The 25,732-nt window shown below is 61.0% G+C and overlaps 1 protein-coding gene across 1 annotated transcript in view; it reads right to left on the bottom strand.

The window, feature by feature from the left end:
* Window positions 1–25,732, bottom strand: part of PRDM16 (PR/SET domain 16) — a 287,340-nt gene that overhangs the window by 8,890 nt on the left and 252,718 nt on the right. The window contains exons 6-12 of the mRNA XM_081816813.1: window positions 20,548–20,761; window positions 18,605–18,752; window positions 17,973–18,126; window positions 10,305–11,724; window positions 7,465–7,549; window positions 4,653–4,822; window positions 3,983–4,060 (exon numbers count right to left, since the gene is read on the bottom strand). Coding sequence (XP_081672939.1) covers window positions 3,983–4,060; window positions 4,653–4,822; window positions 7,465–7,549; window positions 10,305–11,724; window positions 17,973–18,126; window positions 18,605–18,752; window positions 20,548–20,761 — 2,269 coding nt within the window. The remainder of the gene's footprint in view (window positions 1–3,982; window positions 4,061–4,652; window positions 4,823–7,464; window positions 7,550–10,304; window positions 11,725–17,972; window positions 18,127–18,604; window positions 18,753–20,547; window positions 20,762–25,732) is intronic.

Here is a 25,732-nt window from a genome sequence, read left to right as displayed (position 1 = left end):
GGGCTGGGCCAGCAGGGCTGTGTGAGGCGGGCCTTCGCTCCTGCCCTGTGACAGCTGCGCGGCCAGTCTGGGCGGTCACAGAGCACCCTGGGGGCCCCCGAGGCAGGAAGCATTAGGCTCCCACCAGCCTCTGAGCCTCCGGGGCTGTTAGCGCTGTGCCAGGAGCTGAGGTTTCTCTGCCCTGAAGGGCAGCTTTGTGAACCTGTCCGGGGAAGCCCGCGTCCTGCCTCATTCCACCCGGGGGCCTGATGATGGGCCCACAGAGAACAGGGAGGGCTGCAGCTACAGGGGCTTCCGGGTTTCCCACGGTACGATTCTAGAGCTTTTCTCATTCAGTTTCTGGAGCTTCTCGGCCGAGGCCTCGCTGACTCTGGCTTCCTCCACGGTCGGTGGGCAAAGAGCCGTCTGAGATCTTCTCCCAAACGGCTTGGGCCACCGTCCCTGGTCTCCTCTGAGCGACCCTCTGCCTTCTCTGCCGGTGGGCCTGGGTCCACCTGTGCTCGGCCCCACTCCTCGTGGGGCCGGCTAAGCTGCTTCCAGGCCCCTGGGGCCTGGCGCTTTGGTCACGGCCTCTCTTCCCACGTCTCCTGCCGTTCACAGGCCCCGACGAGGACCCGCTGTCCTGGAAGGCCTACACAGGTGCCCTTGGCTGTTTGTCTCGGCGTGCTCGGGGACGGAGGCCTGAGCCCTCCGCACGGCGGGGTCAGCTGTGCTTGGCTACCCGGTGACCTGGTGCTCCCCCACACAAGGGTCCAGAAAGGAGGGTTTTTACGTCCCAGGATGCACCGTCTCATTCCGTCACAGACGAATCCTTGCCCCCCATGGTGCCAGGCTCCCAGACGACCGTCCTGCTCCTCACAGCAATCGCTCAGGAAGGACCAAGTGCAAGGCCAAGCTGGTCTGGGTGCTCGCCCCCTCACCCAGACGACGGGACTCCCCGGGGCCTGTCCGCACGTGGGCTCACACACACCCTCGCACAGCATCCCTTGCCGTGTTTCCTTGGAAAGTCAGGGACCCTTTGACAGGCTCCACCTAACACTGCCACATAGACTCCGAGCGGTGGCAGTTATGAGTAGAAGACGGGGTTGGACAGGATTGTTTCTTGCCACCAGAAATGCAGTTCTCTTTCCAACCTCCATGGGGCTGGAGAGGGGGCAGAGGGGAGCTGCACGCTCGATTTGCTCACAGAGAGACCTGAGTGAGTGTGGCCCTCTCCTGGTTTTAATCTGGATAAATGGCCCAGACCGAGAAGCCCATTTGAGATTTAGGGGAGCAGTGAGCCCTGGGCTTTGGGGGGGCCAGAGGTCTCGGAGCAGTTGGCATTCATGTTGTAACTATGCTGACAAGTGGCTAGTGACATTTATGGCCTCGCTGCGTAAAACGGCACGGCGTTGCACTCTCTGCAGCAAGGAATGACCGGCCGGCCCCAGCAGCGTGCAGCCGAGGGCCTTGAGAGGACCTTGCAGTGACTGCAGCGCCCTCTCCCCCCCAGGGAAGCCAGCCAGTGGGAGGCCCAGCACGGGGTGGGGGAGGGCGCAGTGTCCTCCCCGGGACCCAGCCGGGCCACACCAGCTGTCCCAGGGAGAAACGCTCCTGGTAACTGTCAATGCAGGGGAAGGGAAGGCAAGAGGAGAGTTCTGAAATCCAGCCCTGAAAAACAGAACTAGAAAAGCAAGGGGACAGGTTTGGGCCACCTGAGGCAATAGGAAGAGGGCCTCGCTCACGGGGAGGGAACGAGCTGAAGATGGAGAGTCGTGTGTCCCCAAAGCCAGAACCTCACACCCCGCCAGGAGCACGCAGGCCAGCCCTCGAAGGTGCGTGCCCGGGGCATGACCACGGCCCCTCCGGGCAGCGTCCCGAGGGACCCCAGGCGTGGCCGCCAGGAAGGAGGCAAGAAGCAGCCCCTCCTTCCTGAGTCCAGCTTTCTGTCTGTCTAGCCCCAGTTGTAACAAGCCCTACCGGCCACAGCTTTAGGGAATGAGAGTGTGTTTAACTGCACCTTGTCTCCCAGCCTGAGGCCAAGCTCTCTAAGCCTGGAGAAGACATTAGCTGAGGACACCCGGCCCAGCAGGAGGGTTGACCTTCCCTCCAGGAAACACACCGTCGGTCACACGAAAGGGTCTTTCTTTCCTGGAGTCAGGGCTTTGGAACCCATTCTGAGCGATTTTAGGTAATCTCAGGCAGAGACAGAAAAGGAAGAGTGTCCCGCGTTGTCTAGTCTGTCTGTCACTCTGCAGCCTGGGACAAGCCCGGCCTCCTCTGGCTCGCAAGGGGACTCAGGCGCGCACGCAGCACTGCACACGTGGGGCCGGCCCCGAGCCGAGCTCAGCTTACGGGGGCAGGCAACGGGCGCGTTGAATCGGCCTCGCTGGGGGTGGGGGTCCTTCTCCTTTGGTGGGGCCTATCCCCTGGACGGTAGGTTTCTGTGGATGGACGGACGGATGGATGGACTTTCCTCTTCCAATTTAAATTCTTCCAGTGACCCAGGTGAGCCCAGACACCCCCTGCCCGTGATGGCAAAAGGAGTCACACGCATCACACTCCCCATCTCAGGGCTGCCTTGAGCCAGATGAAGTCAGGATTTGCAATGCAAACTTTCAAAGCAATTATTGTTACACAAGTCGAAACTCGCAGATTGGAGAGAGCAAAAGAAATCAATGGTAATTAAATTCCTCTGTAAACACAGCCCGACCCTCTGGGGGCTCCTACGAGCAACACTGTCCAGAAGGCGGCTCTCATTTCAGGGAGGAAGCCAGACCAAGTCATTCCTTCCTTTGTGAGCCTTTGTGGAACCGTAAGCCACTTCTGGGGGGCGGGGGGTGGGGGCCTGTGTGTCGGGGACAGGCGGGGGGTACCCAGCTCAGTAGATGTGCTGTCATTCATCTGCCCAGGATGCGGCCCGGTGGCGGTCGATGCCTGTTACACCTCAGGGTGGGGCACGGGGACCACAACTCTGGCGGGCACCCCACGTGGCTGCCCTTCCCAGGGACGGGGAAGCCCACCGAGTCTCTGGAGCCACCGGGGGACTCTGAGCTCTGTATGGCCAGAGCGTAGGAATCTCATGCTGCCAACTTAAAGCCATGCCAAACTCCTTATTCCCAGCGGCTGCCGTTCACCAGACACACCCCGGAATGAGGTCTTGGCGTCTAAACCAGCGTTTTCCCTGATTTGCCTCGTGGTCACCACCACCTGGGTCTCTCATTTAAAATGCCAACTCTCAGGCCCCTCCTTGGGTGGGGTCCCCGAACCGGGGATGTCACCCCAGCCCTTCTCCTGCCCGACAAAGGCCCCAGGGACCAAGGAGCAGGATCTGCCTCTCCCAGGGGCAGAACGGTCTGCTGGAGCAGCCGCGGACGCTGACCCTGGGCAAGTCATGGGGTCTAAGCCTCTGACTCTGCATCTTTGAAACGGGGATGATGCCCCCACTTGTGAACAGGAAAGGTGATGGCTCCCACACGGACTTGCTGTGTGGCTACATCTCTACAGGCAGAAGCCCAGCACTGAGGGGACAGGAGGAGAGGAGACACATGGCTTCCATCCAGGGCTGGCAAGCGAATCCCTTAGGACACTCCAAGCCCAGGCTGGGACCCGAATTTGCACGGAGCTCCTTTTCCACCGCCTGCCCTGCCTCAGGCACCCACCCTGGCCCACCAGCCGCTCTCTGGGAGTTGAGCTGGGAGGGGGTGGAGCGAGACTTCTCCAACAGACCCCCGGGGCCCTGACTTTGGCCAGCGTGGCTCTCAACGCCCTGCCCCAGGCAAGAACGGCCGGTGGGAGAGCGGCACCCAGGCACCGCACTCAGAGTCTTCAGGAAGCCCACTTGGGCACCTCCTGCCGAATCTTTATGACCCCCAGGGCCCAGGATGGCTGTGGGGTCAGGAGGGGGTCCCAGGGAGCCACCTGACACAAGGATGCTGGCTCCCACCCCCACCCTTCCCATCTCACCGAAGCCTCCCCCCCCCCAAATGGGGTGGGCTCCTACCTGTACGGCTGCTCCCCGGTGTGCGTCCTCAGGTGTCTCGTGAGGTTTGCTGATCGGGGGAAGATCTTGCCACAGTACCTGGGGTGGAGGGGCAGGGGGACCGTGAGGCAGTCGCCCCCTGTAGGCTCAGGTGCCCACATGCTTTCCTGGCGTGGTTCCTCCACCTCGGGGTCTAGGCCCGAGCCCCACACCTGGGGGGCAGGTGGGCTCGGCCGACTGTGGCTTGCTTCGGCTGTGCCCTTCCCCGAGCAGCCTGAGGGCGGCCGAGCTGCTTGCACCAGCTAGGACAGGCTCACGGGCTGGGGACGGACACGGCGCGTGTCTCTCCCCAACACCGGGCTTTGCACCTGACTCCGAGGGTCTCGGTTAAATGCCGACCAGCCCCCCTCGACTTTGGACCCTCTGGGTTCTGACCGGCTAGGCTAAGGCTGCGTTTTCTTGTGCTCACGGAAACACAGCCTGCTGGCGCGGGGGACGTCCAGCGCGCCCCCCCCCCCGACACACAGGGGCAGCGAATGACCGCCACCCGTGAACGGACCACTGACTGCCTCTACACTGTGCTGTGTCTGGATGGTTTGTCCAGGAAGCCCAGGCTCACAGCCACAGCGTGGCACCTGTGGCCCCCTGGCCAGGACCACCCCACCAGCACCCCCTGCAGGCCCCGCCTCACCTGCAAGTGTAGCGCTCCTTGCCCTTCCTGAGGATGGGGTCCGAGAGCGTGGGGGGCGGGGACCGGAAGTTGAAGGGGTGGTGGGGGAGGGGCTGCAGGGAGCTGCCCGAGTCTGCCTTCATGGCCGCGAAGCTCTCCAGCTTGTCCGTCATGGTCTCGATGGCTGACATCTGCCGGCAGGACAGTGGGCGAGATGGTGGGCTCCCCTGAGGAGGCTGGCCTCATCCTCCCCGGGCACCCGAGGGTCCCCCGGGACCGGGCACGTCCCCCGCTGGGCCAGGAGCAGAAGCTCGTGCAGGCCTCAGGCTGTGGGTGCAACCAGCCATCTCCCGGGCTTCTCGGCCACCCGGTGGATACTCACACATTCTGCGGGCCCTGCTCCCCGGAATCCCCGTGTCAGCCCAGGGCCCAGGCTGGGGGAGCCGGAGCCAACCTTCGCCAGCCTGCCTCTCTGCCTGTCGGGGGGCAGGTGGGGTGGGAGGCAGGCTCCGGGCTCACGGTGACACGTCCCCTGATCTGGGAACCCCCCAGCACCGCCCTGCTGGCCTGACCCTGGCCAGCACCCTGGGAGGGCTGGCTCCGTTTAAAGACAGAATCACATCCCGCTCTCCTCTTCTCCTCTGTCTGTCTGTCTCTCTGTCTGTCTTTCTCCCTCTCTCGAAATAAGACAGCTCCCTGCCTCCCAGTTAAAAGCGGCCACGGGTCTGGGCAGTGCCGTCTGGTGGCAACGGGTCATGATTGCAGGCCAAGTTCTCCGGGAGTCCAACAGCCTAGTGCCAGATGCTGCTAACGGAACCTCCAGAGGACGAAGCCCACGTGATGCAGCACGGGAAATGGTGACGTGGACCAGAGGACGCACCTCTCCAGGCCTTGAGGTACCAGGGGCTTGCTTGGGGAGGATTTGGGAGTGCGGCACGGCCATTTCCACGCAGTGGGCAGAGTTGTGATCGGAGCCCCAGATGGCGCCTGTCCCCGAGGGCTTGGGTTTGGAGACAGGACAGGACAGGGGGTTGCTGTTCAGCTCTCCATCCCCCCGGGAATGCCTGTGCGGTCCTCAGAGGCACGATGCTGCCCGCGTGCGTTGCCTGCCCTGTCCCCGCTGACGGGCAAATGGGAGCTGCCTCGCCCCTCGGCTGCGGCCCCTCCATGGCCGGGACGATGGGGACCCAGGTGCAAAGACTGCTGCCCACCTGGCTCTGCGCCTCAGTTTTAGCGGCAGCCTTGAAAGTTTCTGGAACTCTCCACACAGAGACTCCCTGGAGCTCCAGAGGTGGTGAGGGGCTGAGGCCGCCCTGCACCCCAGGGCTGCGCACACGCGTGTCAGGCCTCCCAAACCAAAGGCCCCGGCAAAGTCCCGCCTGGCACCTGACCACCGCAGGCTGATGTCCTCACTAGGAGTGACCCCGTACTTTGTAGAGGCCATCAGTCATCGCGCCTAAGTGGTGGCCTGACCTCAGACCACTTCATTAGGTGACCTCCTAGTCCTCCTCCCCTCCCCCTGCCCCGCGCTCTGGCCTATGGGCAGGCATGGGGGTGGCAGGGCTCAAGGGGGGAGCAGGCAGGAGGGACAATGGGCCGCCGGCCCCCTGCCAGGCCTCCTCTCCTCAGGCCTGGGCGGGTCTCCCTGAGGCCGGTCTGCAGGTCTGGCCTGCCCGGCCTGCTCCGCCTGATCAGATGTTCCCGGCCGAGCTCCCGCACAAACACAAACACAGGATGCGCCTGGCAGGCTTGTCGGCTTTTTCCAGCCCGACCCGAGGAAAATCGGGGGAAGTTATTAAGCTAAGCCCATGGCCCCAGCGAAACAATGGGAGGCGCTAAGTTTAGCTGTGAACCCAGGCAGGGGGCAGGTTTCACAAACTGGGGGTGTGTGTCCAAGGTGGGAAACACCGAGAAACAGAACAATGCCCCAGTCTGGAGTCTGGTTCAGGCCATCCCACAGTTCAGCTCCCAGAACCCCCAAGTGGGGTGGGGGAGGCTGTGGCTCAGGGGAGGAGGCTGGGCCCCAAGGAGGGAGCACAAGTGGGCCCTCGGGCAGGAGTTGGGGAGCCTCTGCCCAGCGCTGCTGCTCATCCCCACGTCTGTGACATCTCTGTGCCTATGCCCTTGGGGGGACAAGGCCGGGCGGTGGATGGGGTGCCTGCAGACGGGGTGTGTGGCCACTGCCCAGACTTGGGGGTTCTCTTTCTCAGACCCCCAACCTTAGTCTTGGCGGACAGCCCTGACCCCCCACCCCTGCAGTCGTGGGGGAGGGAGCCCCTCCTGCCCACCACCTCCTGGGACCCTCTGTCCTTGGGGCCAGTCCGTCTGCTTCTGTCTTGTTCCCCATCCCCTGTGCCCCTCATGCCCCCCTGCTCAGACCCCCACCTCCTGGTCGTACGTAGGTATCCTGCTCACACCCATGCCTCCCGCATCTGGCCCCTACTTTCCAAATTCTTGGACTCCCTGCATCCGAGCTTTGGCCCACCGCCTTGTTGATGCTCACTGCCCCTCCGAGAGCCTGAGCCATGGGCTGGTGAGCCCTCCCATGGTCTGGGGTCTTTGGCCACCTCCGAGGGACCCACAGAGCACTACCCTCCTTCCTCACACGTCCTGGCCCTTCTCACCCTCTTCGGCCTCGCAGTGACCCATAGGGCTCCAGGGAGAGAAGCCCCCTGGGCATCTGATGGGCAGGGAAGCTGAGGCCCTCCTGGATGGACGCTCAGGGCCTGCCCCCTGCACAGACCTGCCCGCCTGGGCAGCCTGGCTAGAGGGTCCCAGAATGGGAGTCCCAAGGCATGCCCTCCCAGGTGGCTTGGCCCCCCATGGGTCTTACCTGGGGGTGGAAGAGCAGCGGGGACGGCCGCAGGTACTTCTCCTTCAGGACTCCCACGGGGTCTGTCACCTTCCGCTTCTCTACCCTGCTGGACAACAACACAGAGGGTTACGTACCTCACCGAGCTGCCCGGGGCTGCTCAGGGACCGTGCCCACCTGTGCCCCCCCAGTCACGAGGCGGGGACCCCTGCTTCTGGCCCCCGATTACTATGTTTCACCTGACAGTGGGGGGGGGGTGTTGTGACGGAGCTCACCTCCACGCCCCCTGCCACCTGCCTGAACGCTCACTCCACATCCTCCAGGTGCTCCCCAGACTCTCCCAACCACCCCAGCTGTCATTCCGGGGGGTCCCCGGGGCCTCCCTATGGCTGCCAGGTAGGGTCTACCTAAACACTCGCAATGGCTGCTGGAGAGGACAATTCTAGAATATTTTCCAAATGCTGCTGACAACTCTGTTCCTCACAGAGCAAGTGGAGAAAGTGGCCGGGGCCGGTCCTGAGATCCCTCCGCCCTCCGTCTCCCAGCAACGCCAGCCTCAGTCTCCTTGTGGCCGCAGAGGTTCCCAAAGCGCTGTCTGGGGAAACCCGCCGCTTCTCCGCACGCAGACGCGTCCCCTCTGAGCACACCCTGCACCAGCCGCTCCCGTTTGGTCCACGCGAGGGCCTCACTCTAACGCACAGCTGCCCACCAGGGCTTGGCTGGGACAGCGACCAGGGCAGGATTGGGGGGGACGGCGCAAGGAGAGGAGAGCATCGCCGCGGGGCCTGGGAACCCCACCGGACCCCCAGCCTGGCCCAGGAGGGAGGGGATGAGGGGGAAGGTGCGAAGGGTCCCCTCTTGGAGAGGCAGTGTTGATTGTGTGGGGAGTTGGCTTGGAGGGCATCTTGCTCTGAAGGGCCTCCCCAGGGCCCCGTTCAAAGCTGGGCTGTGTGGGACTTGGCCTTTCAGCAAGACGAGCCTATAGCGGGGGGACCCCCACAGGAGGGGTGTGTGGGGTCTGTGTCAGCTTGGCCCCTGAGCAACCAAGGCCAGCTGACCCCAGCGGACCACTGGTGGGCATGTGTGCAGTGGCCCAGCTGATCCTGCAGGCCAGGGTGGCCAGCCTGGTGGCGTTAGGGTTCCTTGAACCCGGGGGATGGAGAATGGTGGGTTATGTGTGTGAAGGGGGAACAGGATCCAGGGGCTGGCCTGTGGGGATGGTGCGGGGTTTTCCTGGAGTCACCCAGGAGCGGAGGAGGGCCCTGACCCCTAGCCCCAGGGCCCAGCCTGTTTTCGAGCAGTTGTGGTCACTCACAGCTTTGCTTGTTTATCTTGATGGGCTTGGGGGTGCAGGGAGATAGTGCACTCGAACATCTTGCTGGTGTCTATGGGCAAAGTGGGGGCCCAGGCATCCCCTCCCTCAGCCCATGGACCCTAGATCCAGTGGCCAGAGCTGGGGACACTCTGGATCTCAGAAGACCCCTGAGAGGACGTGCCCTTCTTGGCCCCACCATCTGTTCTTCCAGCTTCCAGAAAAAGGCTCCTGGCTCTGAACCAGATGAGAGGGGGCAGAGGGGCAGAGTGAGGGCCTGGGGAGAGGGCAGGGAGGTCAGGGACAGAGCGGCAGGAAGTTAACTGAGAGCCTGCTGCGTACAGCTCTGCAGCCTGAGCGGAAGGTCCTGTGTCTTGGCCTCCGGTCACTGTCCCGTCGTCTGCACAAGGGCTGCGTGTCCCGTGGGGCACTCTGGGCCTCGCCTGGGGCCCTGGAGAGTCTCATTTAATGGTCAGGCACTCTCTAGGCCTTTTGACTGCCACGTTTGCCCCAGAAAGCTAAGGAGCGCCTTTGGCAGGTGAAAGTCATGGCTCCTCCTCGAACCTCTGCTCAACTCCCTCAAACCGTCTATGGATGGCGTGTTCTGAAAGAAACACCTAGAAGGCCATGTTCCCCATCTCCCCTGATGATGACGTCAGGCCCTGGCGGGAAACAGGACCGGCTGCGGACACAGGCGGCCAGGGCCACGGGGGCTGAGTGCAGAGGGTAGGACCTGCGACTGGCCTGGCCTCCCCCCGCCGGGCCGCTGTCTTGCTGCTATCATTCTGTCCCACGTGCACCTTCAGCGGACCTGGGCTCCTCACCCGCACACCCGCCACCTGGCTGCAGCTGGCCCCTTGGGGAACGCAGGCCGCATGCTCCCGTGCTCCCTGGACACTGGGTGCACACGCGCGTGTGTCTGCACGCGGGCCTCTGTCCCACACGGGCATGGCCTGAGCCCTGCAGCCGTGCCCCGGGCACGGCCCCTGCACCTCCAGGCCTCCCTCCCAAGGCCCACCATGAGCACAGCCCTCTGTCCTCAAGGCTCAGCCGGCCCAGCCGGCCCAGAACCCGCAGGATGCGCGTGAGGGGGCTCGGATCCCTCCCACCTAATAAACCCACCCGATTCAAAGCCCAGAGACTGGGGAGGGGGATTAAATTTTGCCCCCCCTCCCAGGAGGGCTATCAGAGGGGTGGGTGCTGATTGTTTGCAAACCCTCTGGAGCTTCCTCCTCCTCCTCCCCCTAACCGCCCCCCACTCCCGAGACCAGCGGCTCCTTCTCTGCTCTTCCCTGGGCCACCAGAAGCCCCCGCTGTGGCTCCAGGGGGAGGTGGGGGCCACCAGGGCGGCCTCGGGGAAGTGCAGGTGCTGGGACTGGAGGACAGTTTTGCAGGACGCAGAGTTTGGTCCAGAGAAGACGGCTGGAGACAGTGGGGGGCCCGCATGGGGTCTGAGGGGAGGCTGGGGGTCCCAGCGGCTGTCAGCCCTGCTGCCCAGCCGGGTCGAGGCCCCTTTGGGAGAGCAGGTGAAGGTGGGGCGTGTTAATACCTGTAGATGGGGTCCATGAAGAAGGGTGAAGGCTTGGCGTAGTGCAGGGCCGGCTGCTGGGGCAGCTGCGCCGGACATGCCTTGGGCAGCCCCTCCCCGGCCCCCAGCTTGCGCTCCCCGTAGATGTGGTTCTTGCGGGGCTCCCGCCCCCCTCCGTTCTGGCTGGCTCGGATGCGGCTGCCGATGCTCAGGTCCAGCGGCTGCTCCTCACCGGACGCCGGGGCCGGGGGTGCCTTGGGCATGGGCAGCACAGGCTTGGCCTCTTTTGGTTTGGTGGTGAGGTCGAAGGGGGACTCGGCGCTGGGGCCGCCCCCCTTGAGGGCGTCCCGGGGGGACCTTGGCTCGGCCTTGACCAGCAAATTGTGGGCGAGGGAGCGGTCCGCGAAGGGGCAGAGGGCCGGGGGGAAGTTGGGCAGGAACTGGAAGGGGAAGACGGAGTGGTAGGGCAGCGAGCCCAGCTTCTTCTCCTGCATGCCCACGAGGCCGGGGCCGAAGTACTTCTCGGCGATGGAGGCGATGGCCTTGATGGAGTCGCCCGCGGCGCCCGGGGCCGTCAGCAGCTGCTCGTCGGGCGGCGGGAAGAAGGCGTGTGGCGGGAAGAAGACTGGCACCTCGCCCGCGCCGTCCGGGGCCCCCGGGGGCGCCGCGCTGCTGCCCCCACACTCGGGCTTGCCCTCCGCTGCCTTGCTCTTGTCCTTGGCCTTGTCCCGGTCGCTGTCCGCGTCGCTGTCCAGGTCCGAGCCCGAGCCTGTGGTCGTGTCCAGGTCGGTCCCCGTCGTGGTGTTGACGTCCTCGAAGTCACTGCCGTCCGACATGTCGCTGCCCCTCGTCTTGAGCTTCTCGGCGTAGGAGTCCCCCAGGCGACGCTCGAACGTGTCCTCAGGCCCCGTGGCGGCTGTGGCACCCTGGCCACTGTTGCCCACGGCAGAGACGAGGGGCAGCGCCGGGTTCCCCAGGGGGCTGGGGAGCTTGGCGTCCTGGGTGTGGTTCAGGGGGCTCTTGAGCAGCGGCGTGGGAGGTAGCAAAGGTGGCCGGGGGTACAGGGATGGAGGGAAGAGGCCCGGGAAGCCCGGAGTGAGTGCGGGGAAGGCGGGGGGCGCTGCCGAGAAGGGCAGGCTGCCCGGGTGCGGCCTGGACGGGAAGTACTCGTTGAAGCCCAGGCTGGCGTGGTTGAGGTTGGGGGGGGGCTTCGCCTTGTCCATCATGGGGCTGGGGGTCAAGGGCAGGCCCGGGGCGAAGATGCCGCCCGGCGTGTAATGGTTCTTGCCCTCACAGAAACGTCGGTGCTTGTTGAGGGAGGAGGTAGTGCTGAACATCTGCCCGCAGTCCTTGCACTTGATCTGCGTGCGGCAGTCGGCGTGCATCCTCTTGTGCCGGCACAGGTTGGAGAACTGCGTGTAGGATTTGTGGCAGACCTCACCTAAAACATCAGCAGAAAGCAAACACAAACACAATATGAAATTACCAGGAAACCCTACGGCCGCGGGGGAGGGAGGCTGGGCCCTGCAATCCGGAGCCATCCCTGCTTGTGTATGTGTCACACCATATGTGTGCATGCCGGCACGCACGTGTGTGTAGGCATGCACATGTATGTGCCTGCATGCATGCTTGCACGTGTGTACATAAACCCACGGGCACGTGTGTGAGTGCACACATGTATGTGTCTGCATGCATGCTTGCACGTGTGTACATGTACCTACGGGCACGTGTGTGAGTGTGCACATGTATGTGTCTGCATGCATGCTTGCACGTGTATACATGTACCTATGGGCACGTGTGTGTAGGCGTGCACATGTATGGGTCTGCATGCATGCTTGCACGCGTGTACATGTACCTACGGGCACGTGTGTGAGTGTGCACATGTATGTGTCTGCATGCTTGCATGTGTGTACATGTACCTATGGGCACGTGTGTGTAGGCATGCACATGTATGTACCTGCATGAATGCTTGCACACGTGTACATATACCTACGGGCACGTGTGTGTAGGCGTACACATGTATGTGCGTGCATGCATGCTTGCACGCGTGTACATGTACCTACGGGCACGTTTGTGAGTGTGCCCATGTATGTGTGTGCGTGCATGCTTGCACGTGTGTACATGTACCTATGGGCACATGTGTATGTGTAGTTGTGCACACATTATGTGCCTACATGCATGCTTGCACGTGTGTACACACGTGCACATGTACCTATGGGCACGTGTGTGAGTATGCACATGTATGTGTCTGCATGCATGCTTACACGCCTGTGTGTACATGTACCAAGGGCATATGTATGTATGTGTGCCATGAGTGTGCGTGCACATGCATCTCGTGTGTGCTGTGTCTGCATGCATGCATGTCCGCACGTGTGCTGCATGCGTGTGCACATACATGTATGTGTGTGTGCGCATCCTACCCTGGGGCTGGCCTCCAGGGACCAGCAGGCTGGTGAGGACCACCTGCGCCTTCCCACTTGGACAGATCTCAGGTTCCTCAACCTTCCCCATTGGAGGCTGGGGTATGTCTGCTCTTTGTGCCATTCTCCCTGGGAGTGTTTGTGACATGGGGGCCCCGGTCTTCTGAAATCACTCCCAGCGTGGACGAAGCCACAGCGTGCAGCCAAGCATGCACTTGTTCAGGCTCCCCCAGAGCCTCCCGCCACTCCCTGTCCCCCTCAGTGGCGCTGTCTCAACGGGGAGAGAGGAAACAACAACCGCCAGATGAACTCTTCTGCTTTCTGTCCTGGGAGAGGGGCCTCGGGGTGACCGGCCCACTCAGGGGATTCTTAGGGAGTCTGGGCTGGGGAGCAGGGCTCCCGGTGGCGTGCGGTGGTCACCGTCTGGGCCTGGCTTGAAGCTGGGGGTGGGAGGGAAGGCAGGCAGGGCCGTGTGGAGAGGGGCTGGCTCCATGTTTAAGGGAAGTGAAGCCTCCCCAGATTGGGATGAAGAAGCAGAGCCAGGCTCAGGCTGATGGGCCCCGGCCTCTGCCCTTGACAGGAGGGGGCAGTGCAAGCCAGAGCCCAACGCCAGGACCCAGGAGCTCTGGGGACCCCACCTGGCCATTTCCCCCATGGCCTGTGAGTTGAGTGTTGTCAGTGAATCACAAGCTTTTCTTTCTTTCTTGTTTTTTAACCAGAAAGGGAGGAACACACACACACACACACACACACACACACACACACGTCTCTCGGCAGGACAATTTGCTTCCTAAATGCAGCCCGGTGGAAACAATGGATCCAGCCTGTTTCTTGTTCACCACAAATCCTGACTGCCTGGTGTCCCGCTATTCTCACCGGCGCTCTGGCCCCACATGACTGAGTTCTTTCGGCACAGTATCTATTTATGTTAAGGGCCCTGCCTTCCTGTTGTCCGTATGGTGGGACGTTTGTTTTCAAGGCTGAGGGGGAAGAGCAGGGCCTCAATCGGATCAAATCTGCTCTCTTTGGGAGGAGGCTGATCCAGAGGTGCCGAGCCACGGAGCCGGTCTATAAATACACTCAGGTCACCCACCTGGCCTCGGGGGAGCCGGGCCCTACCTCAGCTTGAGCCTCGCTGGCCAAACACGTGACCCCTTGCTGCACCCCTGGCCCAGCTCCCCAGGGCCTGGTTTGTGCCTGCTGCCAAACTAGCTTAGAAACTGGACTTGACCAGGCCCTCCACCTGGGGCAGCTCCCAGAAGGACCCCTGGGCCAGCACCACGCCTGGTCATGGGGAGCCTGGGACCCTCCACGCCCACCCCTCCGCTCACAGGATGGAGGGGTCTGGAAGAGATGCTGGGGCTACAGAGAGACCTCTGGGAGATGGAGGCCGTCAGAGAGGCGGTCCTGGGCCCGGAATGCCAGCAGCCAGCTGGCTCAGAGCCGGCAAAGGGAGGTGGCTGCCCGCAGGGGCCAAGGAAGGCCTGGGCAGCCCACGGCAGCCTGGACGCGAGAGTAGCGACTGGCAGAGGGTGCCCGCAGGCCCTGGTGGGATGCAGAGGGGCCCTGACCGCTCACAGCAGTTTCCCGTCCTTGTAGGGCAAGTGCGTGGATGTGCGCATGCACACACACACTCTAGGGAAGGTCCTTTTGTGGAGAGTGCCCACCAGGAGACTGACCCCCTGTGTGCCCGGATACCGCCCTCCCGTGCACCCCAGCACACACCCCAGCTCCCTGGCAGATGAGGCACCGCTGCGAAGGAACTCTGCCTCGGCCGGGTGCTCAGTGAGGGAAGGGCTCCGGGGCTTGCAGCCCGGTTTTAGTGCAGATCCGAGTGTGTTGCGCGTGCCCCCAGGTGGCTGCTGTCTGGGTGCACTGGAGACGGCGTCGCCGTGAGCCTGCACCCCTCCCAGCCACCCATCTTTCCTGCGAGGGGCGAGGATGTGTGCACCCTCCGCACTTGTTTGCAGAGCTGCTTTTCCGAGCCCAACACGGCCCTTTACCGTGGCCCAAAGCATGCTCGGCTGTGGCTTGCGGGACGTGCAAAATCACATTTCACTTTCGGAAATCTTTGCCACCCTATCTGAATGACATGCCCATGCAGGCCACCTGGCCACGCTTAGGGTTTTCTCTCTAGCTTCACCCTTTAGCCAAAAGCTGAGACACCCAGGCGGGTGTGCAGCATGGACAGGAGCTGGAGGGAGCACCCGGCAGGGCCGGGCTGCCCGGGCTCTGCTTGTCCACGCCAGGCTTCTGCGTGGGCCGTGGAAACAGTGGGCTCAGACCCTGGCAGAGCGCGATGGTTCCTGGAACTTACGTTATTAAATACGCTCTAAGGAGACTTCACAAAACTCTGTGTCTAGGTGCTCAGAAAGTAGCGACTTTTGAACCTCTGCACAATTTCCTGCTCCTAAGCTCACTTCAAAATTCCAAGCTGCTATTTCATGCCCCACAGTGGGACCTCCTGGGACCCACATGCACGGAAAGCAGGACATGCATCTCTGGTCCCCGTTAAAGCCCCCCATCCCCGCCCCCACCCATCTCGCCACTTCCTGACACCTCCCAGAGGCAACAGGCTCCCGTCTCTCTCTAGAACCTGCCAGTGACTGGGGGCGGGGCACATGACCCATGAGACACTGGTGTCTGGGTCATCTCCAGCAGGGGACTGGAAGCTTGGGCTGGGGACAGCGGGCAGGAGGAGGGCATAGTCCATCCACGAAACAAAGGCCGGACCAGCCAGTCGGCGTGTGGCCCCAAGGGTCAGGGGTCCTGCCCCTGAACAGCACCGGGAAACTACCCCAAGCCCAGGCCCCAAGCACCCAGTTACTCCTCCCACTGATGCCATGGGGCCCGAGGGGTTCTAGCCCCCCAGCCAGGCTCAGGGGCCACAATCCCCACTCCACAGTGTGGGCCGGGGCTACAATCCCCACTCCATAGTGTGGCCATGAACACCCGGTCACTTAATGTCCATGAGCCTCAGTTTCCTTCTCTGTCAGGTGGAGACAGTGTGGCCCTTCCTTGGTTGGATTTTTGAAGTATGCTATGAGATAGTGTGTGTGGATGATGACTCCACACAATCCATGTGAACAACCTTGCACAATCTCCCGTGAGATGATGGCTCGGCACAATTCATGGGATGAGTCAGCACGACCTCGTGTGGATGATGAACCCACATGACCTCATGTGGATAGTGACCCTCCACGACCTCGTGTGGATGGTGACCCTGCATGACCCGTGTGGATGTTGAGTCTACATGACCTCGTGTGGATGGTGAGTCTACATGACCTTGTGTGGATGATGATCCCATAGGATCTTGTGTGGATAATGAGTCTGCACAACCTCATGTGGATGATGACCCCACACGACCTAGTGTAGATGATGACCCTGCATGACCTTGTGTGGATGATGATCCCGTAGGATCTCGTGTGGATAATGAGTCTGCACGACCTCGTGTGGATGATGGTCCTGCGTGACCTTGTGTGGATGATGAGTCTACACGACCTCGTGTGGATAATGATCCTGTGGGATTTCATGTGTATGATGAGTCTGCACAATCTCATGTGGATGATGAGTCTGCACGACCTCGTGTGGATGGTGACCCTGCATGACCTCATGTGGATGATGATCCCGTAGGATCTTGTGTGGATAATGAGTCTGCACAACCTCATGTGGATGATGACCCCACACGACCTAGTGTAGATGATGACCCTGCATGACCTTGTGTGGATGATGATCCCGTAGGATCTCGTGTGGATAATGAGTCTGCACGACCTTGTGTGGATGATGGCCCTGCGTGACCTTGTGTGGATGATGACCCTGCATGACCTTGTGTGGATGATGAGTCTACACGACCTCGTGTGGATAATGATCCTGTGGGATTTCATGTGTATGATGAGTCTGCACAATCTCATGTGGATGATGAGTCTGCACGACCTCGTGTGGATGGTGACCCTGCATGACCTCATGTGGATGATGATCCCGTAGGATCTTGTGTGGATAATGAGTCTGCACGACCTCATGTGGATGATGACCCCACACGCCCTAGTGTGGATGATGACTCTGCATGACCTTGTGTGGATGATGATCCCGCACGACCTAGTGTGGATGATGACCCCACACAACCTAGTATGGATGATGACCCTGCATGACCTTGTATGGGTGATGACCCCGCATGATCTCGTGAGGATGATGACCCTGCATGACCTCGTGTGGATGATGACAGTGCAAATCACATGAAATGATGACTTAGTGCAATCTTGTATGACTAAGTCAGTGCACTGCTAGGTAGAGAAGAATCTTCTGTGGTTTCCAAACTCACTGAGAATAAGATTCATGCCCCTGCTCTGGCTCACATGGTACCCAAGACCTGGCCCTGTGACCTCTGGCTACTCTTCTATTATTCCCCTCACTTACTCCCTCAAACATGCTGGCCTCAAGGCCTCTCTGCTCCCAGTCCCTGTCTCGAGCACCACCCCCTCCCCCCCCGTCCCGCAGGTACCCCCTCGGCTCACACCTGCCCTTCCTCCAGGTCTCTGCTAGAATGCCTCTCGTTTGACAAGCCGTCCTGGCTCCCACAGTATTTACAGGGCCAGGACTCACCTGGGCCGACCTGAGCACTTGGAGAGCCTCCTAACCCTGCGCCACCTCCTCTATCCTGATAGGCTGGTCCCATGTGCCGTTACTGCTCATACGGCTTAGCCTCTGTCTCCTGCACTGCATGTAAGCTCTGTGATGACAGGGGCATTTACACCTGGCCCCTGCTGCCCGGATGGTGCAGGCTACAGAGGCTGGGCTCCATAAAGGTGCTGTGGGGATGAGCAGAGCTCAGTGAGTGTCACTAGGATTTCTATGCCTCCCAGAGCTCAGGTTGGGGTGTGAGTACAAGGGAGAGTAGAGGGAACGGGGGTGGGGTGGGCTGCTGGCTCCTTCTGCAGGACCCAGGACTGCTGAAACGGTCCTTCCCTGCCTCCTACCACCCACCTCTGGCCACTGAAGGGGTAAGCAAGGGGGAGGAACCAAGCAGAGCAGGAGGGGAAAATGAGGCCACAGCAAGAGAGAGGTGGGTCACAAGATGAGCAGGTGCGGCAGAGCCAAGTGGTGAAGAGGTGGTGCCAGGAGGGGGTCCGCGGCCTGGGCTTCACCCGGCAGAGGATTCTGAGTAAGCAGGGGTCCTGCGACTGGGAGAGCCCGGGGATTGCATGCCTTGGCCTGACCTCTGAGCAACCCCCCATGGAGGCCAGAGGGGAGACCAGGCTGGGGGACCACTTACATATGAAAGGTTTGACGGTGCTGTGGATGTGCTTGTGCTGCTTGAGGCCCGAGGACGTGGCGAACGTCTTCCCGCAGTCGGGGCAGGCGTGAGCCCGGGCTCCTACGTGCTGGGAGCGGATGTGGCGCTGCAGGTTGCTGGGGTCGGTGAACACCTGGGGGGACAGATGCCATTGCTTGCTCCCCCGTTGGCCCAGTTCCGGCCTCTGGGTGGGGCCCTCAGTGCTGCTCTGGCCCCTGCACTGAGCCTGTCCGGGAGGGGTCTCTGCTGTCGGGGTGACCCCCGGATGACCTCAGAGGAGCCACCGAGCCTCCCCCCAGACTCTGCGTCTCCGGCAATCATTCCCGGGGGAGCTGCGGCTGGGATGCTTGAAGCGAGAGCTCAGAACGCATTTTTAGGCCCAAGCGCTCTGACACACGGGTGGGGGCAGGATCCCACCGCGGAGAGGACAGCGTCTGGTCTCCCTGGCTTCCTCCCTAGCTGTGTGACCTGGCGTGCTTCCTTCTTCCCTGGCAAACTGAAGGACCCAAAGGACTGCAGGCATCTTATTGGCTCCGCATACTTCACCAGCATTTTCGCTGGGCGGGGGGGGGGGGGCCCGGGCGGGAGCGGCAGGTGCGTTTGCATGTTACCTTCACGCAGTTCTCACATTCGAAGCGCTTGCCGCTGTCATGGGACATCTGGTGGCGGATGAGGTTGGACTTCCAGTTGAAGGCCTTGGGACACTGGTCACACTTGTACTCTCGTTCCTCTGTGTGCACAACCATGTGCTGCTCCAGGCTGCACGCGGACAGGGGGCGGGTCACTGGGGGCCTGCCTGCCTGCCCACTGCCTAGCGGCCCCCAGCCCCCCAGCCCCGCTCAGAGGTGAGAGTGAGTCTTGGCAGCGGGTCTGTCCACCTCCTCTCTGGACAGGTCAACAGGATGGAGGGGCAGAGACGGCCCTCCCACAGCACATGGGGAGGAAGTGGTGCCTGCACAAAGCTCAGGCCCTCATCCAAGACCACTCCTCCAGGCAGCCAGAGGCAGGGCAGGACCCCAGCTCACAATGCCTGGCTGCTCGTCAAGATGATCTTAACCTTGAGGCTAACCTTGGGCCTCGGAAAAGGGGCACAGAAGCTTCCGACATTGCCGTGAGCCCCAGAGAGGGGGCGAGGCACAGGAAACCAAGGCCACCCCTGGCCTCCCTGCCATGCACACACCAAGGAGGTGGGCTGGGGGTGAGCGGGTGGGTCTCCAACTGCGGCCTGATAAGGTGGGGAGAGCCCAGCTGCTGGGCAGGGGCGGCTGCACTTGGATGAAGGCACAGCTCCTGACCCCCTCCTCTCGGGGGACGTCCTGTTTCCCCTCCTGTCCCAGGTGTGACCGTTAATCTCTGTGAGCAAAGCAGCAATACATCACGGCCCGTTAATTACGGGGCCCAGCCATCCATTTACATCAGAAACGCTTGGTTCTTGATCACTGGCAGATTGTATCTTTTTCCCTGTTGTTAATTGTGATTTATGTGTTTATGTAAAGAAAACACGGACCCTCTTGAGCAGCGCTTACCGCTGAGGGCCTCAGTCGGGATTTGCCCAAACGCTTATTTTCTCAGTCATCTGTTCGGGGCGGAGGGTTTCCCGTCCCTGGGGAGGCCACGGTGGGATTGGCGTCCGGTTCCCAGCAGTACCAGAGCCACTTAGGGACCTGACGGGGCTTTACTCTGACCTTGCGAGGCCGCCCTAGAGACATTCTCAGAGGCCGGAGGAGGGGCCCACCTTGGAAAAGTCTTCAGGCTTCCCTGGAGCACTGGGACCTCAGTCCTGGCTCTCTCCCCACACAGCCCAGAAGGTTCGTCTTTCCTCAGGGTTCCCATGGGTCCTCAGGGTGCCCGCCTTCCAGGGGAGGGCCTGTGAGGTCTCCCAGGACAGGTGGGGTCCATCCGTGGGGAGCAGAGGCAGGTGGCTGGGGTGGGGGAGAGGGGAGCCCTGGGTGGCCCCTTCCAGCCCGTGCCCACTGTGTGAGAAGGAGTCCCGTGTATCCAGAGGGTCAGGGCACTCCATAGACCCCCGGGCACCAGGCTGCTGCCATCCCCCCATCCTGGTCTTGGACCCTGCTTCAGGAGTCTCCCTGGGGCTTGACCCTGCACATCTTGGGGTCTGGCCTGCACCTCTCACTCTGCTCCTAGCCTGTTTCCACAGCTGAGCCCTGCCCGCACAATGGTGGGGCCAGCAAAGTCTCTGCCGGGCCACTTGCAGATCTTCTAGGGGCGGCGGGCTCGGACCAGGGGCCTGGCCTTCACAGCCAGAGTCAGGATCCCCTGTGGCCTACCTCCACCAGCTCCTGGGCTACTCAGTCCCTGATGCTGGATGCCTGGGGGTACCTGCCCCCGAGGTGTGCCACTCTGGAGGGGACCCTGCCTCCACCTGTCCCTGGAGCTCTCCATGTGTCAGTGTGGATAGGGCTGAGGGGCCAGGACCGATGTCTGCCTTTCCCCGGTCTCCCTCTGTGCTGCCAGGGCCCAGTGAGGCTGCGGGGGCCGGGGGGGCTCCTGGGGGGCCTGGAGGCTGGGGGCGGGGGCGGGGCAGGGGCAGCACCTGTATTTGGTGGGGAACATCCGCTCACAGTCCTTGCACTCGTGGGCCTGCTCGCCGCCGCCCCCGCCGCCGAGCCCCTCCGGCTTGAGCCCGTCACCCAGGCCCTCATAGAGCGGGGCCCCCACGGAGCCACATGCGTATTTCTTGTGTCGCCGCAGGTCCGGCTTGGACTGGAAGAGCTCGTCACAGGCGTCACAGCGGAACGTGGGCTCCTCTGCGGGGGAGACAGGAGGGAGGTGGGTGGGGAGCACGAGATGGGGCCCAGGCCCCGGGCCCGTGGTGGGGGGTGCAGGGGGCCCTGCCTTCCATGCGGGCTGTTCCTGCTTCCTTCCCGCCCCCGCTTCCCAGACCTAGGTGTGGTTGCCTCAGGGAGCTGGGGACTGTGTGGACCCTGTGTCTGCATCATCAGAACCGCCGAGAAGCCCTGGGCCCCACCCCGCATGGCAGGAGGCCACCCTGGGCTTGAGGAGGCCCCGCACTGGGGAGCAGAGAAGGAAGCTGGCGAGCGCTTTGTTTATGAATTAGGAGAAAACACAGCCGAGCTCTAATGCATCTCATAAATTACCCTCGCCAAGGTCAAACAAATTAAAGGGGGGGGCAGCTATTATTCAGTTTACAAGGCGGCATCCTGACCACCGTGCCAAGCCAAACAGTCAGCTCAAAGCCATAAATTTCCCCGGGGAGACGACCTCTGGGCCCATCCCCAGGCCCCACCCCAGGTGACGGCCTAACAGTAGCTTCTCCCAGAGCGGGCATCCCCCTCCCTGCCCGAGGCGGGAGAGAACACGTGCAATAAAAGCTCTTGCACAAATGGATTGAAAGGTGTGCATGTGTGCGCTTGTAGCGAGTGTGGGAATGCATGTGTACTCGTGCAGAGGCGTGTAACTGTGTAGGTGTGAATGTGTGTGTGGGTGAGCGTGGGTGTGCAGCTGTGTGTGCGCAAAGCGTGTGAGTGGGTGTGTGCATTGAACATATCTGCATCCACGTCTGCGTATCTTTGTGGGAATGTGTAGGAACATTTGTGCATCTACACTTGTTTAGTGGGTGTGTATGTGTTTTCACCCGATGTGTGTGAGTGTGCATATGCTTCTGCATGCGGCTGCACGTGTGAAAATTTGTCTTTTCCTACGTTCACGTGTGCACGCGGGTGCACCTGTTACGTACCCGCATCTGTGCTCATGGCTGACCACGTGTCATGCGTGTTAAGTGTGAATGTGTCAGTGCACACATACGAGCGTGCAGGTGTGTGTGCATGTTTTAGTGTGTGTTTACGTGCATGCGTGTGTGTCTGAGTGTGAGTGTGGGTATGTGTGTGCGTGCAAGTATGCGTGCAGGTGCAGCGCTGAGCTTTAGTGACCTGGGCCCGACTGCTGACCGACATGGCCTGACCCCGAGGGACGTCGAAGCCAAGGAGCCAGGGACTTGGGGGGCAGGCAGAAGGGGGCTGCCCTCTGTCTCCTCTCGTGTCAGAGAGACCACCATAACCATCTGAGTGCCAAGGAGAGGGCGGGGGAGTTTGCAGCCTGGGAAGGGGCTTAGGGGAGAGGGCTGGGGAGAGCAAGGGCCACCTGCTCATGACTAGAAGCTTCCCTGAGACAATGCTGGAGGTGTCACTCCCGGTGCCCGGTCACACCCGGATCCCCCTCCTCCCTGACACCACGGGGCAGACTCCATGGGAGCTGGCTCTGGGGTGTGCCTGGCTGGACCCCCAGGGCTCGGATGACACCCTCAGAGGCACAGATGTGATTTCTGTTCACATCTGTGCGTGGAGGTAGATACGTGGGTGCCAGGGAAGGGCCCTGGGGACGGGCCGGGCGGGCCCCTGTGCTGGTCCAGGCATCCCGGCCGGCTCGCTGCGGACGGCCTGCTGTCAAGGAAGCGTTCGTTTGGAAGAATACAACACAAACCGGAAAAAGCAGCTCACGCTGTCTGGCAGTCTGGGGCTGAGAGCATGGGTTTGAGCCTCTGGGCTTGGAAGTCTCTGCCCCAAACACCTCCCAGAAAGGCCGCCCCTGGAGCTTGTCCCGGACACATGCTGAGCTGCAGAATTGTTGGGAGGGAGGCAAGGCCAGCCGGTCCACGCAAACCCCAGGCACGGGCTGGAGGAGACAGGGAGGGTGTGCCTCCCGACACCGAGGCCGGCAGAATGCAGGCAGAGCAGGGGCAGGAGGAGCAGGGGCGGTGGGGCCCGCGGCCGCCTGGAGCGCGAAGGCGGAGAAGATCCTAAAACAAAAGCCATCCAAGTACGGGGCCGGTCCCCAGGTAGTGGGGTGGAATGCCAGGCCAAGGCCAGGGAGGATGCACATCACAAAACAATCCCCCTGCAAGTCTACATAGCGTTGTCTTTGAAGTAGAATTCGAGCGCGTGAACCCTTCAGGAGAAACGTCTCCTGGGAAAATAACGTGCACAGCCGTGGGGACACTCGAGGTCTCGGGAGCCCGCACCCAGCCGGCACCGAGCTCGGAGCTTCATGCTGCTGGTGCGTCGAAGGCATCCACGCGCACCCAGGGGGAGACGCTTTTTATGGCCGCCTGATGACGGGTAAACGGAGGCCGGGATGCTGGGAGAGGAGGTGGCAGAGCCGTGTAACCAGAACCATGGCGCTGGGCGGGGCCCAGGAAGCCGGGTGGCAGAGTCCCAGCTTCCCGCCAGGGGCCCAGAAGAGCGCCAAGCGTGGTGTGTGCGCTCTGAACGGCCTGGCATTCCCTGCAGGCCCTCCTCGTCTTTAGAGATGTGGACTTCCTCTCCATCTGAGGACCGGGAACACCATTTCAGAGCGGAGCCGGATGCCTCGACCCCACAAAGCTGCCCCTGTGGGTTTGTTCTGACTTCCTGGGGCCCTCCCACCGCCACCGGCGCTGTGAGTCAGTTCGAAATGCCAGTTGGTAGTTTACTCTTTCTGGACCCGACTGGGAACAGTCACAGAAGTTGAAATTTGAAAACAAAGACAAGAAGAAAGGCCAACCCCACCCATCCATACCACCGACCAACTTAACTTTCTCAGTTTTGATCTGGAATTTGGACTTAAAATGAAAACTGAGCCCGATTCCCACGCTGATGGCATGGGAGGACATCCTGAGGCCGTGAAACAGACCGGGGAGATAACTGTTGCCTTCCTCCCCTGCCTCCTCATCCCTCCACGGACCCAAGTTTGCCCCGGGTGAAGGATGGAGCTGGGGGCTGGCCATGGGTGAGCCTGGCCACCTCCCCCCGCCCCCCGTGCTGCGGTGTGGACAGGTGTCCCAGCATCCTCCACGCAGGTAAGGCGGGCATGCAGCGCCCCTGCCCGGGGCTCGCTGGATGTGCCACGAAGGATGCGCACAGCCCATGTGGTCCACGATAATTCCGTATTGAAAAAAAAAACAACTAAAAGAATATGTTACATTATGGTTATATTATGTTACATTGTATTATATGGTATTATAGTAGATCATGTTGTTGTATTATGTTATGTTATGTTATATTATATTATAATCTGTCTCATATGCTTTATACGCAGTTCACTGCATCCTCTTGACTTCTTATGGGGGGGGGAAATTAACAATTTTGAGCCTTTCTCAAAAGAAAAGCATATTTGAATGGAAATGATTTTCTTTATTTTCTCCCAAGAGCAAGAAGCTTTCCTGAAAGAGAAATCTTTCCCCTCTCCACTGAGAGCAAAAACAAAATAAAAAGTCGCCGGAACTAATGAATCCGAAAGTGGCTTCCCTCTGCTCTGAGTCACTTGCAGGGAAATTGGAAGTGCATTTCTTTGCAAAGCTGCGGCTTTGAAAGAGCATTCGCAGGCTCAGACCCGCAGGCCTGGTGCGCTCTGCCCCCAGCGGGCTGGCAACCCGGGGCCTCTGTTTCTTCCTCGATACCTGAACACTGTCCCCCCGCAAAGGCCCCCGCCCCCAACGGCAGCACACAAAAATTGTGATTCGGGACTGAACTCCCTCCATCGGAATCTGGTGGGGGGTCCGTGGGGGCCGCGGGCTGGGGCAGAAGCTCCACGTTCTCCCCAAACCAGACCGGACCCGGGCGTGGCAGCCCGATGTGGCATGTCAGGTGTGCATCTGGCTGTCTACCCGCAGTTCCATCAGCAACTTTTCATGGCAGAGCAGGAATGTAACAGAAAAATAAATCAGTGCCTAATGGCTTCAGAGAGCCGAGGGGGACACAATTATGTGGCATCTACATGCTAATCTACCAGACTGAGGCTCAAAAGCGCTGGAGAGCCCACTCCAAATTCCTGCCGTGATAAGGGGCCTCTGCATTTAGCTGGGGCTGGGATAAAAGATTTTTTATGATAATTATCTTAGTGAGGAACATTTTTGCATTTTCTTTCTGTGCGATTCCGAGTTTAGCTGGGGAGGGGGCGGCTGTTGGGGGGCAAGGGGGTGACCGCGACAGCAGAGAGTATGAAAAGTCAGACATTTGATGCTGGACCATTATGTGTGGCAAGCAATTAGCCCACAAATGTTTGACGAATTATTAGGGAAATGTGGACCCAGCTTATTTGAGATTGGGGGCCGGGGTTGGGGGGGCGGCGTGGTGGTGGATAGCAATCAAGGTTTTTAAAACCTTTTGGAAGAAAGAAGTTTCATTACACAAACGAAACCTCCTCGCCGGGTGCTCCCCTGAGGTAAGTGGGTTTATCTTTCCGAGTTCTGCTGCGCTACCTGAGCTCTATCGGTCTTTTCAACAATTATTTTAAGGAAAATGAGACCATCCCCTCACGACCCAGACCTCAGCCATTTATTTTTCTTTTCTCGATGGCCTAATTAAAACCAAACTTCAGAGGCGCGTACAGATAGGATCCGGCTCTGTGGCCTCTGGAGATACGGCCCGTGAGGAGGAAGGACCCTCACTGCTGGGCCACGCTCGGGATCGGAAGGGTAAATTAAGGCAGAGGTCTCTGCGTCTGCTCCCAGGCCCAGCCAGGGCCACTCCCTCACGTAACATTATCAGAGGAACTTGCGGTAAGTGGCGTTAATCATTAAGCCTCTGTGCCTTTGGAGGGGAGGGAAAGAAAGACAGGAAGGGGAAAACCAACCTCCCCCCTGCTCCAGCGTGAGCGGAATCACCAGCCCCCGCCAGGAGGAGAGGCTGCTTTTCTGCTCACTTGCGGGGTCTCGCTCCAAAAAAAGACACCGCGTGCTCGGCAGCGGCACGCAGGGAGTTAATGGATAGTCGTCCGCTGCC

This window comes from Leptonychotes weddellii, chromosome 4, assembly GCF_054177405.1.
Source record: "Leptonychotes weddellii isolate Sample4059 chromosome 4, ASM5417740v2, whole genome shotgun sequence".
Taxonomy (NCBI): domain Eukaryota; kingdom Metazoa; phylum Chordata; class Mammalia; order Carnivora; family Phocidae; genus Leptonychotes; species Leptonychotes weddellii.
Note: the sequence above shows the minus strand (reverse complement) of the source record. Positions and strands in the feature narration are given on the sequence as shown.